Source organism: Apteryx mantelli, chromosome 8 (genome assembly GCF_036417845.1).
Source record: "Apteryx mantelli isolate bAptMan1 chromosome 8, bAptMan1.hap1, whole genome shotgun sequence".
NCBI classification, from domain to species: Eukaryota; Metazoa; Chordata; class Aves; order Apterygiformes; family Apterygidae; genus Apteryx; species Apteryx mantelli.
This window is the reverse complement of record NC_089985.1, coordinates 34,408,409-34,421,861: the sequence shown is the minus strand read 5'-3', so window position 1 is coordinate 34,421,861 and position 13,453 is coordinate 34,408,409. Positions and strand designations below refer to the sequence as shown.

Genomic DNA, 13,453 nt, shown 5'->3' with positions numbered 1-13,453 from the left:
GTTTTTCAGCATCATTCATCTTAAGTGTAGGTTCTAAGTAGTACAGAGGTAAATGTTCTTTGCTCTGTAGAAGCCACCTGTCTAAATTATTAGTGAGGCAGCTTAGTACAGCAGCGTGGGGGTAATTTTGTACTGATGTTGCCAATATGTGTTGGTTATATACCTAAAAATAGGAAGGGTTGATGTTAAATTTTTCAAACTGTCAGTATATCATTTTCACAAGGGATGGAATTTTTTTGAGGGCTTAGGGGAAGGACAAATTTTGCTCAAGGTTCTCTCGTTTTATTATTGTAAGATTTATAGTATTGCCAAGCCCCTAATTTGGACAGATCCCAGATCTGGCATCTCTCTTTCACTTGGAGTGCAGAGCTTGCTCTCTCTAGTTTTCCAGCTTTTACTCCAAAGGTGGAAAAAACAGCTTTTGAACTATTTTTTGAAAGGATTAGTTTATTCAGTTCTTACTTCAAAATTATAAAGTAAGGAATGTTTTAAGGAGACACTGAGGTTTCCATATATTTACTCTACGTGCCAGGATATGGTTTTCAGTTTTAGAGCACTAACGTATTTTTACTGAATGTAACCAGCTGACTCCCTGCCCCGTCAAATTCTCTTTGTCTGCCTCGGTTTCCCGCCTCCGTAGACTTAGAGCTGTTACCTTTTGCCCCAGATCCACCCATTCTGACACTAAAATGAAGCCCTGACCGAAGAAAACGTTCCAGGAACAGTTTATCCTTTGCTGGTTGATACAGATTCTCCAGCGCCATCCTTCTTCAGCGCTGCTGAATCCAAACGTCTTCCCAGCCACTCTGAGCTGCACTGAGCACTCTGCAGCTCTTTTTTTCTTATTACCTGAACAGCTTTGGTAGATGGCCACATGGGGGTGAATGATACCCGTCCTCTGCGCTGTCTCTTGAGCCCCACACTCCAGTACCTGCTGTGGTTGATGCTTGTACTGCGTTTTTGCCCTGTTTAGTTTTAGAGGTACCTAATCAGGTGTGTTACGTACCAGTTCTCAGCAGCCTTATCACTGAATCACTGATTCCTTATATAGAGAAAAGAATAGACACAATTTCAAGACAATTTGATCATGACCACCTAAGGGGAGGTATAATTTTTAACTTGTAGCAGGGTTGAAATGACTGGGGACAAAGTGTAGGCAAATGATTCACGTCATTACAAAACAAGGCTCTGAGCTACAGCATTTTTAGCACTGCCGTTACAACTCCTAGTACGTTGGGTAGCTTCAGGGCACTGAACTTCTGCTTGTCCAGCTATTTGGTTCCTCTCCTAGTTTTCATCTGGCTGACAACTGTGCATGTTTTGCTTTTTGCCAGATTCCTGTTTTGCACATGTCCCTTGTAGCCTAGCGCAACAGAAACAAAGTCCTAATAGGGACTGCTTTAAATGCATGTTCATATTTCTCCTCCCCTGGTCTTCCCTTCTCTGCCGTGCCTTCCCCCACACCCCTAATTCCATTAATATTTATTGAACAAGAGCCAGTATTCCAGCATTATCCTCAAATTCAGAATGAGATTTTTCTGGCTGTGTTTGCAGTTAATGTGGAAGACAACAGAGTTTAGAAATGCACTTAAAAAAAGAAAAAAAGCCTTTTCATATCCAACACACTGCATCAATTGTATTAAGTATAAATAGGCCTAGAAAGAACAGAACATATGTAAGAAAATATTTTATGTACTGTTGCTGGAAGGCAGACAAACGTAAAATTGTTGGTTGATTGAATAAATTAAAATTTCCTGAGCTTCAACTTATATAAACTCATTTTTAACATTGTTTCTTCAAATTTTATGTGGAAAAATGAGTTACTTTCTTCAGCTTACAGGTTCATTTACAGGAGAAGCAGTAAGATATAAAAAGCAAATGAAAAGATTTGCAAAATATGATAGAACCATGTTGACAGTTAGACACTAATAATTTACAGATTAAGCATTGGTTAGGAAATGTATAAACTTCTACCTTCAGTCCCCCAGTAAAGTTTTGCAAACGTAGACTTCGTGGGCGAACTGAAAAATTGGGAGGGGAGAGGAGACAATGAAGAATTCGGATACATTTGCGTTGTTTTATTAGACCCCAAACTAAATATTTTCTTTTTGTTGTTGTTCAGGGTATCGAACCTATTCGTAACCTTTATAAATTGACTTAAAAATTAAAAAGCCCAAACAAAGAGGAGAATATTTCTGTTCTTCCAAATTAATTTTTTTTTTTTTTCTGGTCAGAATGTATCTGCTGACTTCTGCCGTAATCTGCACGTACTTTTACTCTCTCTGAGCCCTTTCTGGGCGTATTTCAAGACTTTTCTCTGGCGATGGGGAAGGCTGACTAGTATCAGTTTCCAGTTTGCATGGGGTTCTGGCTAGTTTTGACCATAAGGTAGTTGCCAGCAGACAATTTTGATGACTATGTGAAGCGGATGGATGGTATCCATCTTGTTAAGAGGCCAAGGGTTATTTTGGACCCTGGAAACCTATCTGCATTCTTTAACTGTAGAAGTGCTTCTTTGGCAGGTTTTGTGGAAGACGGTTTGACAAAGCAGTCTATAGAAGCTGGCCCTGTGGTGTGCATATGCTTTTCTTCCTCTAAGAAAATATGAGAACACATTTTAGCAAAGGAGCCATCAACCTATCAGATGCCCCCAAATACGTAGTCACAGAAAAATGTTTTAATTGTTTTGTATTCAGTATGCATTTATTTATTCCATCAGTCTCTCCTCCATAGTTTTTCTTAGTCTTTTTTGCTATCCATCTAATTCAGGGCTCTCTAATTTTCCTCTCTACTCTCTGACAGTAGAAATGGGCTATCTCACGTTTCTGACTCAGCTACATTTTTCAGATAAATGAAAAGGTAGTTTTTCAAATTTAAACAGTTGGATTGCCTTTTTGTTTAACCAGGATAAGCATCCGTGGTGCTCTGGGGAATGGAGAATGATCTAAAATAAACCTAGTTGTTCTTTGTTGTTTATCTGTTTCCTTTTGCATCTGTCTTAGTATTTATTGCTACCATCTGCATTTCATTTCAGGTTGTCTGATGTCTTATTCTGCATGTTTTGTGCCTATTGTCTTTACATAGCCTTGGGCTGTAATATCATCATTTGCCTACAAGAGATCCATTTCTATCTGTAACAAAATGAATTGCATTCATCTGTGTAATTCATTTCTAATGAATGCCTTGCTCCTCATTAAACAGTGATTTACCTTTGTTTCCTTTTTCTACACTGTCAACACTAACCATTTTGAGGTCCTGTGGAGAGATGCTAATTTGAGAAAGTAAAAGTCAGTGCAACTGAGCAGTCACAAATGGCATCCTCATTGGCACTTTCAAAAATATTCATGGGACATTTCCTGGATTACAGTTTGCAGGTGGATAAGAAGACTCAAAATGTTTTCTTATTCATAAGCTTTCAATGTACAAATACAGCACTTCAGAATATAAATGTGTCTCTCCTTCTGAGTGTCTTGAACGGGTAGCTAAGCTTGTGAATCTATTAAGATGTTGTCTGCTCTGCTAGAGTTTTCAAGATCAAGTGCACATTTGGGGAGGCTAAACTCTTGATTCTCCCTCCTCTGTATCCTTTCAGGAATATTTAGAATCTTTCAAACATTATTCCAGAATAATGCATTTGAAATTCTTAATTTTGACGTATTTTTGACATATTTCAGCCTGGAAAAATATTTTACTTGAATCTCTCTCCCCCCCGCCCTGTGATTCAGAGATCAATACGACCATTTATTGGTTTTGTATGTCTGAAGGCCAAGGATTGGGACCATTAACTAATGAAACAGGGATAGCATAGTAATTCTGGTACAGATCCAGTCTGCATGCAGCTTTTCTCTAATGCCTCTTCAATGTGTCCTGCACCATCCCCTTTTCCAGCCCTGCTCTTTGCAGAACACCAGAATCTGCCATGTGTGCAAATAGATCTGTACTGGTGACAGATGATGGTTAGAGCATAGCATGAATTAAGAAATTCACTTCCACTTTAAGCCTAAGCAGAATTTGAACTCCAGCAACAGATTGTGAATATGAAAATATTGTTGGTAAACATAATTTAAAGTAATACAGATGTTTTTTAGGAAGTTGTCTGATTTACGGCATCTCTAACTCTTATTTTAGTGATAGTAGTAGCTGTTCATTGACACATTTGATCATTCTCGCATAAATTTACCTTGGCATTTTAGAATATTTACTCTTGTTTATGACCAGATTGATCCCCTGTTGAAACTCTAGAATTGTCAGTGGGTATCAGTTGAGTTACACCATGGATTAATTTGATCCATAGTATTATGAGTGGATTGAAGCATGGGAGTTTTTTTTAACTGGTCTTGCCTAAATCATGTAGCATTCGGAAGTAAGAACACTGATTAATGTAACAAAATTTTATTTTTAATATACGTTTTAGAAGACAAAACTGACCTTGAGAACAGTGTGATGCAGAAGAAAATTAAAATCCCCAAACTCTCTCTCAATCACGTAGAAGAAGCTGGGGAGGTTACAGATTATGGGGAAGAAGATGTGGAGCTTAGACACAGTAAGGTACTGAAGTCTTTCCTTTTTTTTTTTTTTTCTTCCTTTTCTTTCTTTTTTTTTTCCCCTTTTTTTTTTTTTTGGAAGTGTTTGGGACATATACAGATGTCATAGCTCAAGAATTTCAGGCCTGCTTTTGATCCCCTAAAAACATTGTTTGGTGTAATTGGGTCAAACTGTGGGGAGGGAGGGATGGGGTAAGGGTGAGAGTTTACAGATGAGCTTTTCAAAAACCTGATTCATGTGCGATCGAACATTTTTCTGTTTATACCGTCTGCACACTTTAATTGCCGTTTGAGATTTTGGGAACAATGCTGTTTCACTTTGGCCCAGAATGCTTTAAAAGTCACCAGTTATATGAATGTTGAGCAGCTGTTCTCAGTGGCACTTGTGACCTGTTGCGCTCTGCTTGTTTGGAATTGAAAGGGGTGCTATGAGATTTCCCAAATAAACCAGTGGGCGAGAAGACAAACTGACAAGACTGCATCCCTCCATTATAACTGCTAGTTGCCTTTTTAGGTCCAGATGCCAAAAACCCACTATGTAAATGTATTTATTTTTTGATACCAGATGATTTCTTTAAAAGTCTGCCAACCTTCAGAATAAAATACTGCTCTGTGGCTTCATGTGTTTCGCAGCTGCAGGAATGATACCAGTACATCTCTTTATGGTGGGCCAGCATTTTTTAGAGCATGCGTGGAGCAGGCATAACATCAAATAATCTCATTTTCTGCCACATTACTCATGGATATTGTGGTATGGGAATTGATAGTGTCAGCTTCTTTTCTCTAACCTATGAGCTACATTTGCTTTCTTGCAGTTGCTTGGAAGTTCAAATGCTTTTTCCATATTTGGCTAATAAAACCTAGAGACTTTTACCCATACTGTTACATTTTAATATTACCATCTAGGCCCCTTAGAAGAGGTATGCTTTTATTTGTATAGGGTTTGGATTTTGTGCAGAAGACCAAAGGTAAATTTCTGCTGAAAGTTCACAGGAGATGAAGCCTCTGCAATGCAGTACTATATAGAAGGAATCAGTTGATCAGGGAGATGAGACTAGATGATAAATTCTGTCTCCAACTTTTATGTTTTCAGTTCCCTCTTTTGCAGATAGTGTTAACTCAGCCACTTGCATCAGGCATTTGGGTGAATGTACTAGAGGAATAGTCAGAGAAGGTTTTGTCTCCCAAAATGTGGGAAGGACAAGCCCTCTGTTCTTAAAACAGCTTTGTATTGTATGCTTTTTTCATCTCTGGTGTAATTACAGGTGACAAACATAACATATAATTGATTCTTTCTTTCACTTACCAGAAAATCCCAGTGTTGTAGGAAATCTGAACATTAGGGGTAAACTTCAAAGGAGTGGATCCAGATCCACGCTTCTTTATTTTTTCAAGAAATAAATTATCTTTGTAGATAGAATCAAGTGACCTATAACACACACTGCTTGCAAATGTTGCACAAGTACGGAAAGAAAGGCCACTAACTGCTTCAGAAGTTTGTATATGCACTTAGCTAAATTATACGTGCATAATAGTTATGGTGTATGTCTCCATAAGAATCTGTTAGGCAGAACATTTTTGCAGGCAGACTTTGTCTTGCTTTTTCGGAAGAATAAAGCTTAACCATCCGCAAGTCTGTAGAATTTTAATTTGCATTACGTGTCACTCTTCTAATTTTATTTTTTTTTATTGTAACATGCAGAGACAAGATGGGAGGAAACAAAGTGAAGGTACACACAAAAGTATTGAAGCGGTTGTTGCTCGTCTTGAAAAACAAAATGGGATGAGTCTCAGTAATACTTCCAGCCCTGAGGAAGCTTTTATGGAGACTTCGGAAGGCATGAACAACATGGACGATGCTGTAGTTCCTCGGGTTCTGTATGAAGAACTGCTGAGGAGTTACCAACAGCAGCAAGAAGAAATGAGGCACATTCAACAGGAGCTTGAGAGAACGCGGAGACAGCTTGTTCAACAGGCAAAGAAGCTAAAGGAGTACGGGGCACTCGTGTCAGAAATGAAAGAGCTCAGAGACTTGAACAGGAGACTACAGGATGTACTGCTTCTAAGACTAGGTAGTGGTAAGTGCTGGACTTAAATGGGACTAGTTTTAATGAATTTTGGAAGTGTGATCAGTAGTAATGGAAAAGCTTTTGAAGAACAGCAGTGGTTGTTCAACTGGACGTAGAATGTTAAAAGGGTCTTCTGCTACTGTTGTACAATATATGTCGAAATTGTATAATGTGTACTTCTGGGTTTTTAATGATAGTAAGAGGTCTTTGTGTTGGTACGGTTGAATTAGAGTTCCATTTTAAACAGCTGTATTTTAAAGGGCCTCTGAACTTCTAGTAGATGCTGAAAAAGATAATAAAGTTTCATCTGCAAAATACACCAATATGTTCCAGTTAAAAAAAATAAAAAATAAAAGGCAGTGCACTGAATATTTGGGGTAAAACTATTTTATTCCTTTCAGTCAGTTTTTTTTAAATTTTATTGTTATATAACTGACAGTGTGTTACCTTTCATTTTCTGCCCCTCTCCTCTTCAGTAGCTCATTAGAATGTGATATACTGGAGACCTTTTTGGCATTGGCTTTAAACAGCCATGCTATTAGAAAAAGAATGGATTGTTAAAGCATAATGAAAAAGCTTTTTATGATTAGTGTCCCTTTATAAACACTTGTTACAAAATGCAGGTTTATGTAATTTGGATTTAAATTTTAAATATCTTGAGTCAACTGCTCTTCTGTTTTGGTTTATAACATTTATTTAACCATTATGTTGGAATAAATGGGGAAAAAAAGACAATAAAAAGCTCATCCTTGTCATTGAAGATGATACCCTTGGAATACCTTCAACTATTTTACTAATTTATATTTATTTGCCATTAGAATGTGGTACTGGTGTATTGAAGGAGGTTTGCTTGGTGATTGAAATTTGGTTAAAATTTGTGCATCCAGACTTTAGCATGCTTTTTCTTATGTCTGCCTTTGTGTATCTGGAAATTTAATTTTTGCATGTAAATTGGGTATTGGCTCTTCTACTTGACTTGAATGAGTGCACGCAATTTGCATGTGGATTGGAGTCTCATTCGCATACAAACCTGAGTCTGAGGAAGCATGTGCCCATGCTGTAGCATGCATTAAGGTGTGCCTGCAAGTTTGGAGCCAGGTTTTCAAAGTAGCCTCCGAAAGATTTAAACTGGATGTTTGACTGTGAATGCTCGTCATTGTTACACTGTGCACAATTAAAATGTCATTACTTATTATAAGCATTATAGTTAGCTTTTTAATAAAATTAAATAGGCAAGGTTTCCACAATCTGAAAAACATGATGTGGTTGGCAGTAGATTCCACCGAGCTTTCTAAAATTTTCCTTGGATGGAAAGATGTTTCTTCATCTGCAAGTAGTTAGCTGGAATTTATGTGAATGGAGCACCAGCCAGATGTTTGTAGGCAGTGGGGCTGAACAACGTAAAATACCAATTTAGTTGGTAGACTTGACAGCAGTCTCAGTGGTGAGACCAGCAATGAAATGAAGATGGCCTCTGAATTCTCTCTCCTTTCTTTCACTTTAAGGAAGGAGTGATATATTTTTGCTTGAGCTGAGACAGGAGAGTTTAGAAGGAAAAAAAATACACCCTTGAAAAATGCTGAATCTTCTCTCTAAATATTGGACTTGAGTTTCCATTGTATCAATTTGACACCTGTTTTTCAACTGATAATAAATCTTGATTACATTGAAACAAGATTTTTCTTTTAATTTTATCACGTATCTGGACAAATCTGGACAATATCTGGACAAATACCAAGCATAAGGAGCTCCCCAAAATATCCCTTGTTATTATTGCTCCTAACATTAGAACAATATGGAGGTAGGTTCTCTCCTGGGTACCTTTAGAATTTGATGCAACTATTCATGGATGACAAAGGTCGAATTTGGCCCTACGGGCTGTGTGTTTGTTTGTCATGACTTGAAGTGTTAACCACTGATAATTCTAGGGTCTTTCCTTGTAGCCTCATTCTTAATAGTAGAGAAACAACCAGCTTCTAGAAAGATCAATATAAAATTTATGAACGACTAGACAGTGGAGACAGCTTCAGCAAATTATAAATTAGAGATTCTCATGATAGGGTGAAAAAAGTGCTCCTTCTAATCAAGAAGTAGATATGTAAAGACTTCCTTGGTCTTCCTTTCCTTTCTAGTTTTAGAAATGAGGTATTTGGGTATGTGAACAATATGTGCAAATCGTTCAGAATATAGATTATATCCTGAATCTATCTTCAGTTGTTGTGGTGATCTCTTAAACCTAGAGTTTCAAATTATGTGTAATTTATGTTAGGCTGTACTCACAGCAGGCTGGACTTAATGCAAACTAATTGCATTTCTGTTTCACCTTCGAGACTTCTGATTTCTTTGCATGAGATGACAGCTGTTTTGTGCTGATGAATTGCAGCTGTGGGAGATGCGTGCCTGTTGCTGTTTTAAACTTGCAGATCAAATATAGAACCACCCTCTTGAGCTAACATTCCGTCAAGAATTCAGCCTCCTAATTTCCCATCAGTATGTTGATTTCAGTGAAAAGTTAGGAGTCAGTGTATCCTACTTTAGACCTGGGTCTTCATCTCTGCTACTAAAACTTAAGCCTCTCCTGTGGGAGTAGTGGGGTTTTCAGCCTTTCACATGGTGACAGTGAATTGCAGTTTGTTTTAAAAAAAAAAAGCCTTGAAAGTAGAAGTAGCAAATGAAAAGTAGTGAAGTCAGTACTGATTCACTGTGAAATATTGAGGCTTTTCTTATGATTTTGATACGCGGATGCCCAACAGATCACTGTTTGGAGGAGAGAAGCTGTTGCCCAGAGCTCTAGGGAGCAGAGCAGAGGGGAGAAAAATCACTGTCCTGGAGGAGGTTACCACATCCCTCACCTGAACTCCCTGAAGAATGTGCACAGCCCCGAGGCCTCATTCCCCTTGCCTACTTGGGAATCAGGAAACCCCAAGATCATAGGCCTTTGCAGTTTTTCTCCACCCTGATGCACCAGACAAGGCACTAATTTGCCCTGGTTTTATTTATGGCAAATGATCTAGAGGATTAAAGCACTCTTCCAAGCTGAGTTTTAAATATGTCTTGGATTACAAAATACAAGAATGTGAATATATATATTTTTAAAGTAGTTCTCTCCAGAATAAGATCCGTACAGTTTAGTATGATTGTGCATGGCCAGAAGTAGTAAAGCTGTATCAGGGATAATGTTTGGCTGTAGTTTTGTGTGTGTCTGGTACCTAATGCATTTTTATGTTGTACTGTTAAGAATTAGCATTCTCTAAGGTCAGAGAGTATATTCACCTTCATTCACTGCTTTGTTTAGGGAGTATTTGCTTTCTTCCCCATACTCTAGCCACCTGCTCTTTAACTGCCCCCCCCCCCCCCCAGTGGTTATTTTTAACTCCAGTCTTTTCAGTGATGCAGTTTACAGTGTCTTGGGACTGACAGCAGGATTGGGAGGGTGAAATGGGGTTTGAATGTCTTACCACATACTTAAGGAATTGCTCACTATTATTAAGGTTTTCCAGATTTTTTTTTTAGCTTTCTGATGAAAAACATCTAAGGATTCTATCAACAGTGAGCACGGGAAATACCATATATAAAATATTAATACTTCTCAGATTCCTATCGTTTCCATGCAAATTCTAGTAGATAATGTGGAAAAACAGCTTGCTGCTTACAAAAGTGTGCTGACCCATTTATTTACTTTTTTGTTTGTTTATTTACTAATTTTTAAGTAGAGAGTAGCCTATGATGCATTTTGGAGAGAAAGAGGTGATAAAGGGAAGCCTCCTACTTCTTCAAGCTGCATTTGAAGTTGCTGGCCTCTCAGGTACTAGGGAAACATTACTAAACAGAAGGAAAAAGATTTTTAAATGAAACATTCCTTTCCTTTCCTTTTGCATTCTTAAGAACCGTCTTTATTTTTTGTGTGACCCTTCTGTAATAAATACTACCACTGTTAAGCCTTTAGACAGTGGTTTACATTTGCAGGCCCCTGCCCGTTCATCATTAAAATACAGAGAGCACGAGAGCTGCAAAGAGAGAACTTCTAAAGTATGGTGCATGGTAAATTAGGCGCACAATTCCCATTAGCAGCGAAGCAATAATGCAGGTTGCATGTCTGATTCACATGTTGTGTTGAAAATGCAGTCACTAGTAGTTAGTGAAAGTAGATGTGAAGTCTGCCCAGGTAGAAGCAGCTTTCTGTTCAGGAAGAAAAAAATCAGTAGGCTTTTAGAGTATTAAAGAAGACATTTTAAAGAATTAATGTTGGTGGCTTCTCAGCAGTAAAACATGAATTAAAAAAGAGATCTTTCTGGCCTGTTAGAGCTATGGTTATTGTGGACTTTATTCAGCTATTTTTCTTTTGGGAACTCTGGAATCCAAATCCCAGCTGTGTCAATATATTACTATAAACAGACTGTAAAAGACTTCTAAGTAGAGAGTAGTAAAAATGTTTAAACTGAAATACACTTTTCCTTCTAGGAAGAAGTAATTGTACTTAGAGATCTTCCTCAAAATGTCTCTCAGACTGCAAGATTATTTCATTTGAAGAAAACTCAGAATAGCACTTTGCTTAAGAGTATGTTCTTAAAGTAACGGCTAAAAGTTCATTTCTCCATCCCAAGTTCATGCCGGCAATTACATAACTGTATCTCCTTGTTCAGGTGTGCCAGCCCTGAGATGTGAGCAAAGAGTTTGAATGGTTTAATCAAGGTTTTTACCTCCATCTGCAGCAGTATAGCAGTCTCAAGTAAAGAAAGTTTAGTCTGTTTTGGTCTTCCTGTTGTATATACATTGATAGTACAGGTACTTGTTAAGATTACTATGATATTGTAATGCAAATGCTGTTCTCTGTGATTTCTCTATTTGAGCCATGTTTGCTCTTAAGAAATTGTTTGTGGCACTGCAGTTTAGGGTTGGCTGAGTTGTCCGGAGAGCTTCTAGTTCTTGTTGAGTGTGTCAAGTGATAGTCAGCTAAGAACACCTAGCTAGCTACGCGGGTGCAGAATAAGCTGTAATGTAAATGTCAAACACTGACAATGAAGGAAATGTTGATATTATTGTATCTGTAAATGAAACTGCACAGCGCAGGAGGAAGGGATACTTTGGTTGTTCCATCAACAAGAAATATTTAAGGTATGTAACTCAAGACATGAGTTCTGATGCCACAGGTTGACTTGCGGAGTTAGATCAATTCAGGGCTTGGTCTGTGTGTACAAACACCGAGGTGGGATGCTGACCCATGGCGGTGACACGAGTATTGAATTACCTTGTCATTTATTGAAGATGTCAAGGTTGGACTATAGAGTACAGCAGCACTCTCAGCACCACCCTGGTACACTGTAGTTCTTACAAGTAGGTGAGTTACCCTTACAGCCCCTGGAACTGGGTGATTCCTGTTGTGGCCAGGGCCTAAGCTTGCAACTTTTGCTCTGTTAACAAACTGTCGTCCCTGCATGGAGCTTCAGAGACTGTTGGAGCTTATTGTGAGCTTAGAGACCTGTTCAGCAAGAGATAATTACAGGCTTGGGGCCTTAGACTTTTCCTAGACTTCTGGTCTAACCATTGCAATTAATGGAATAATGGAACGCAGTTCACAAATTATTTTATTTTACTTTTCTGCATTTTTAGGAGCAATTTATAAATTCGATCTGGAAAAGAAAAGCTGATGACTGTCAAAATAATCATCATCTTTTGAAGCCTCGAACATATGCTTAATAGTATTCTATTGTTTAAGCTATACTTAATTTTTGTTGATTACATTAAAATAAAAATCAGTGTGGTAGATGGATTGGACAATCAAAATTCTAATTTGTTGTGTTTTCTTTACTTTGGATACTCTTTCTGTGCATGATACTTTAGTATAAGTAGCTTATGCCTGTTTTCTTCATAGCATTTCTGCACATCCTTAATATTTTTAATATGTCTCTGTTATATTTAAAGACATTTTAAAGAGATTTTTATCTAATTAAATATGTAATTTTTGTAATTACCTCAGTAAATTATGTAGTTTTATAAGTAGCTATATAGTAATTCTTATATGAAGAATTACTGTTGTTGCTTCTGGTTTATAAAGTCAGTGTGGCTATAGCATAATTTCCTTAGTGTGCATTGAAGCAATCTTATCCATGTCTGTAATTGTCCATATGAATTAAGAATAAAATTAAACATTTAAATTAAATTAAAATGAAGCATGTTAAAATGTTTATAAAACCAAATTACTGATCCAGCTTTTATTTATTGATGTTCAGAGGTAGGATTTTGGGTTGAACCCTTTCTGACTTTAAAATGAACATGACTAATGTGATATTTTATGCTAACCATGGGTGATGAAGTGATTTATTTCATGTTCTCTGGGATAGCAGACAGCTCTTTTTTCTTAACTGTCTAGGACCTGCCATTGAGCTTGAAAAAGTAAAACCAGAATCAATTGAGCCTGAACCTGAGGTACAGAAGACCTTCAGTGAGGAAGCAAATACATCAACGTATTATCCTGCCCCTGTTCCAGTAATGGACAAGTATATTCTCGAGAATGGAAAGGTATTTTAAATTAAATATAGCATGAATAGTTTGTAAATGTCCTTCAGGTGATTTCCTTACAGAATTTTCATGATCTTAGGGTTATTGCAAGGTTATTAGCCTATAGCAAGCTCCTCAGCTTTCACGAAGTTGCGTTCTTATGTTGAGGAAAATGATGGAAGCGCACAAATATGAACAGCATTGTAAATTATCGTTAGTGATGAGAATGTTGAATGCTGTGCCAGACAATGAATAAAGTTAGTAAATATGCATGCACTAACACATTTGTAGAGTCTTAAATTGGTGACATACATAAATCCACTGAATATATACCAAAGTCAG

The 13,453-nt window shown here is 37.5% G+C and overlaps 1 protein-coding gene across 1 annotated transcript in view; it reads left to right on the top strand.

Moving 5' to 3' along the window:
- Positions 1-13,453, top strand: part of LOC106491608 (BEN domain-containing protein 5) — a 608,958-nt gene that overhangs the window by 587,026 nt on the left and 8,479 nt on the right. The window contains exons 7-9 of the mRNA XM_067301224.1: positions 4,415-4,548; positions 6,247-6,622; positions 12,984-13,132. Coding sequence (XP_067157325.1) covers positions 4,415-4,548; positions 6,247-6,622; positions 12,984-13,132 — 659 coding nt within the window. The remainder of the gene's footprint in view (positions 1-4,414; positions 4,549-6,246; positions 6,623-12,983; positions 13,133-13,453) is intronic.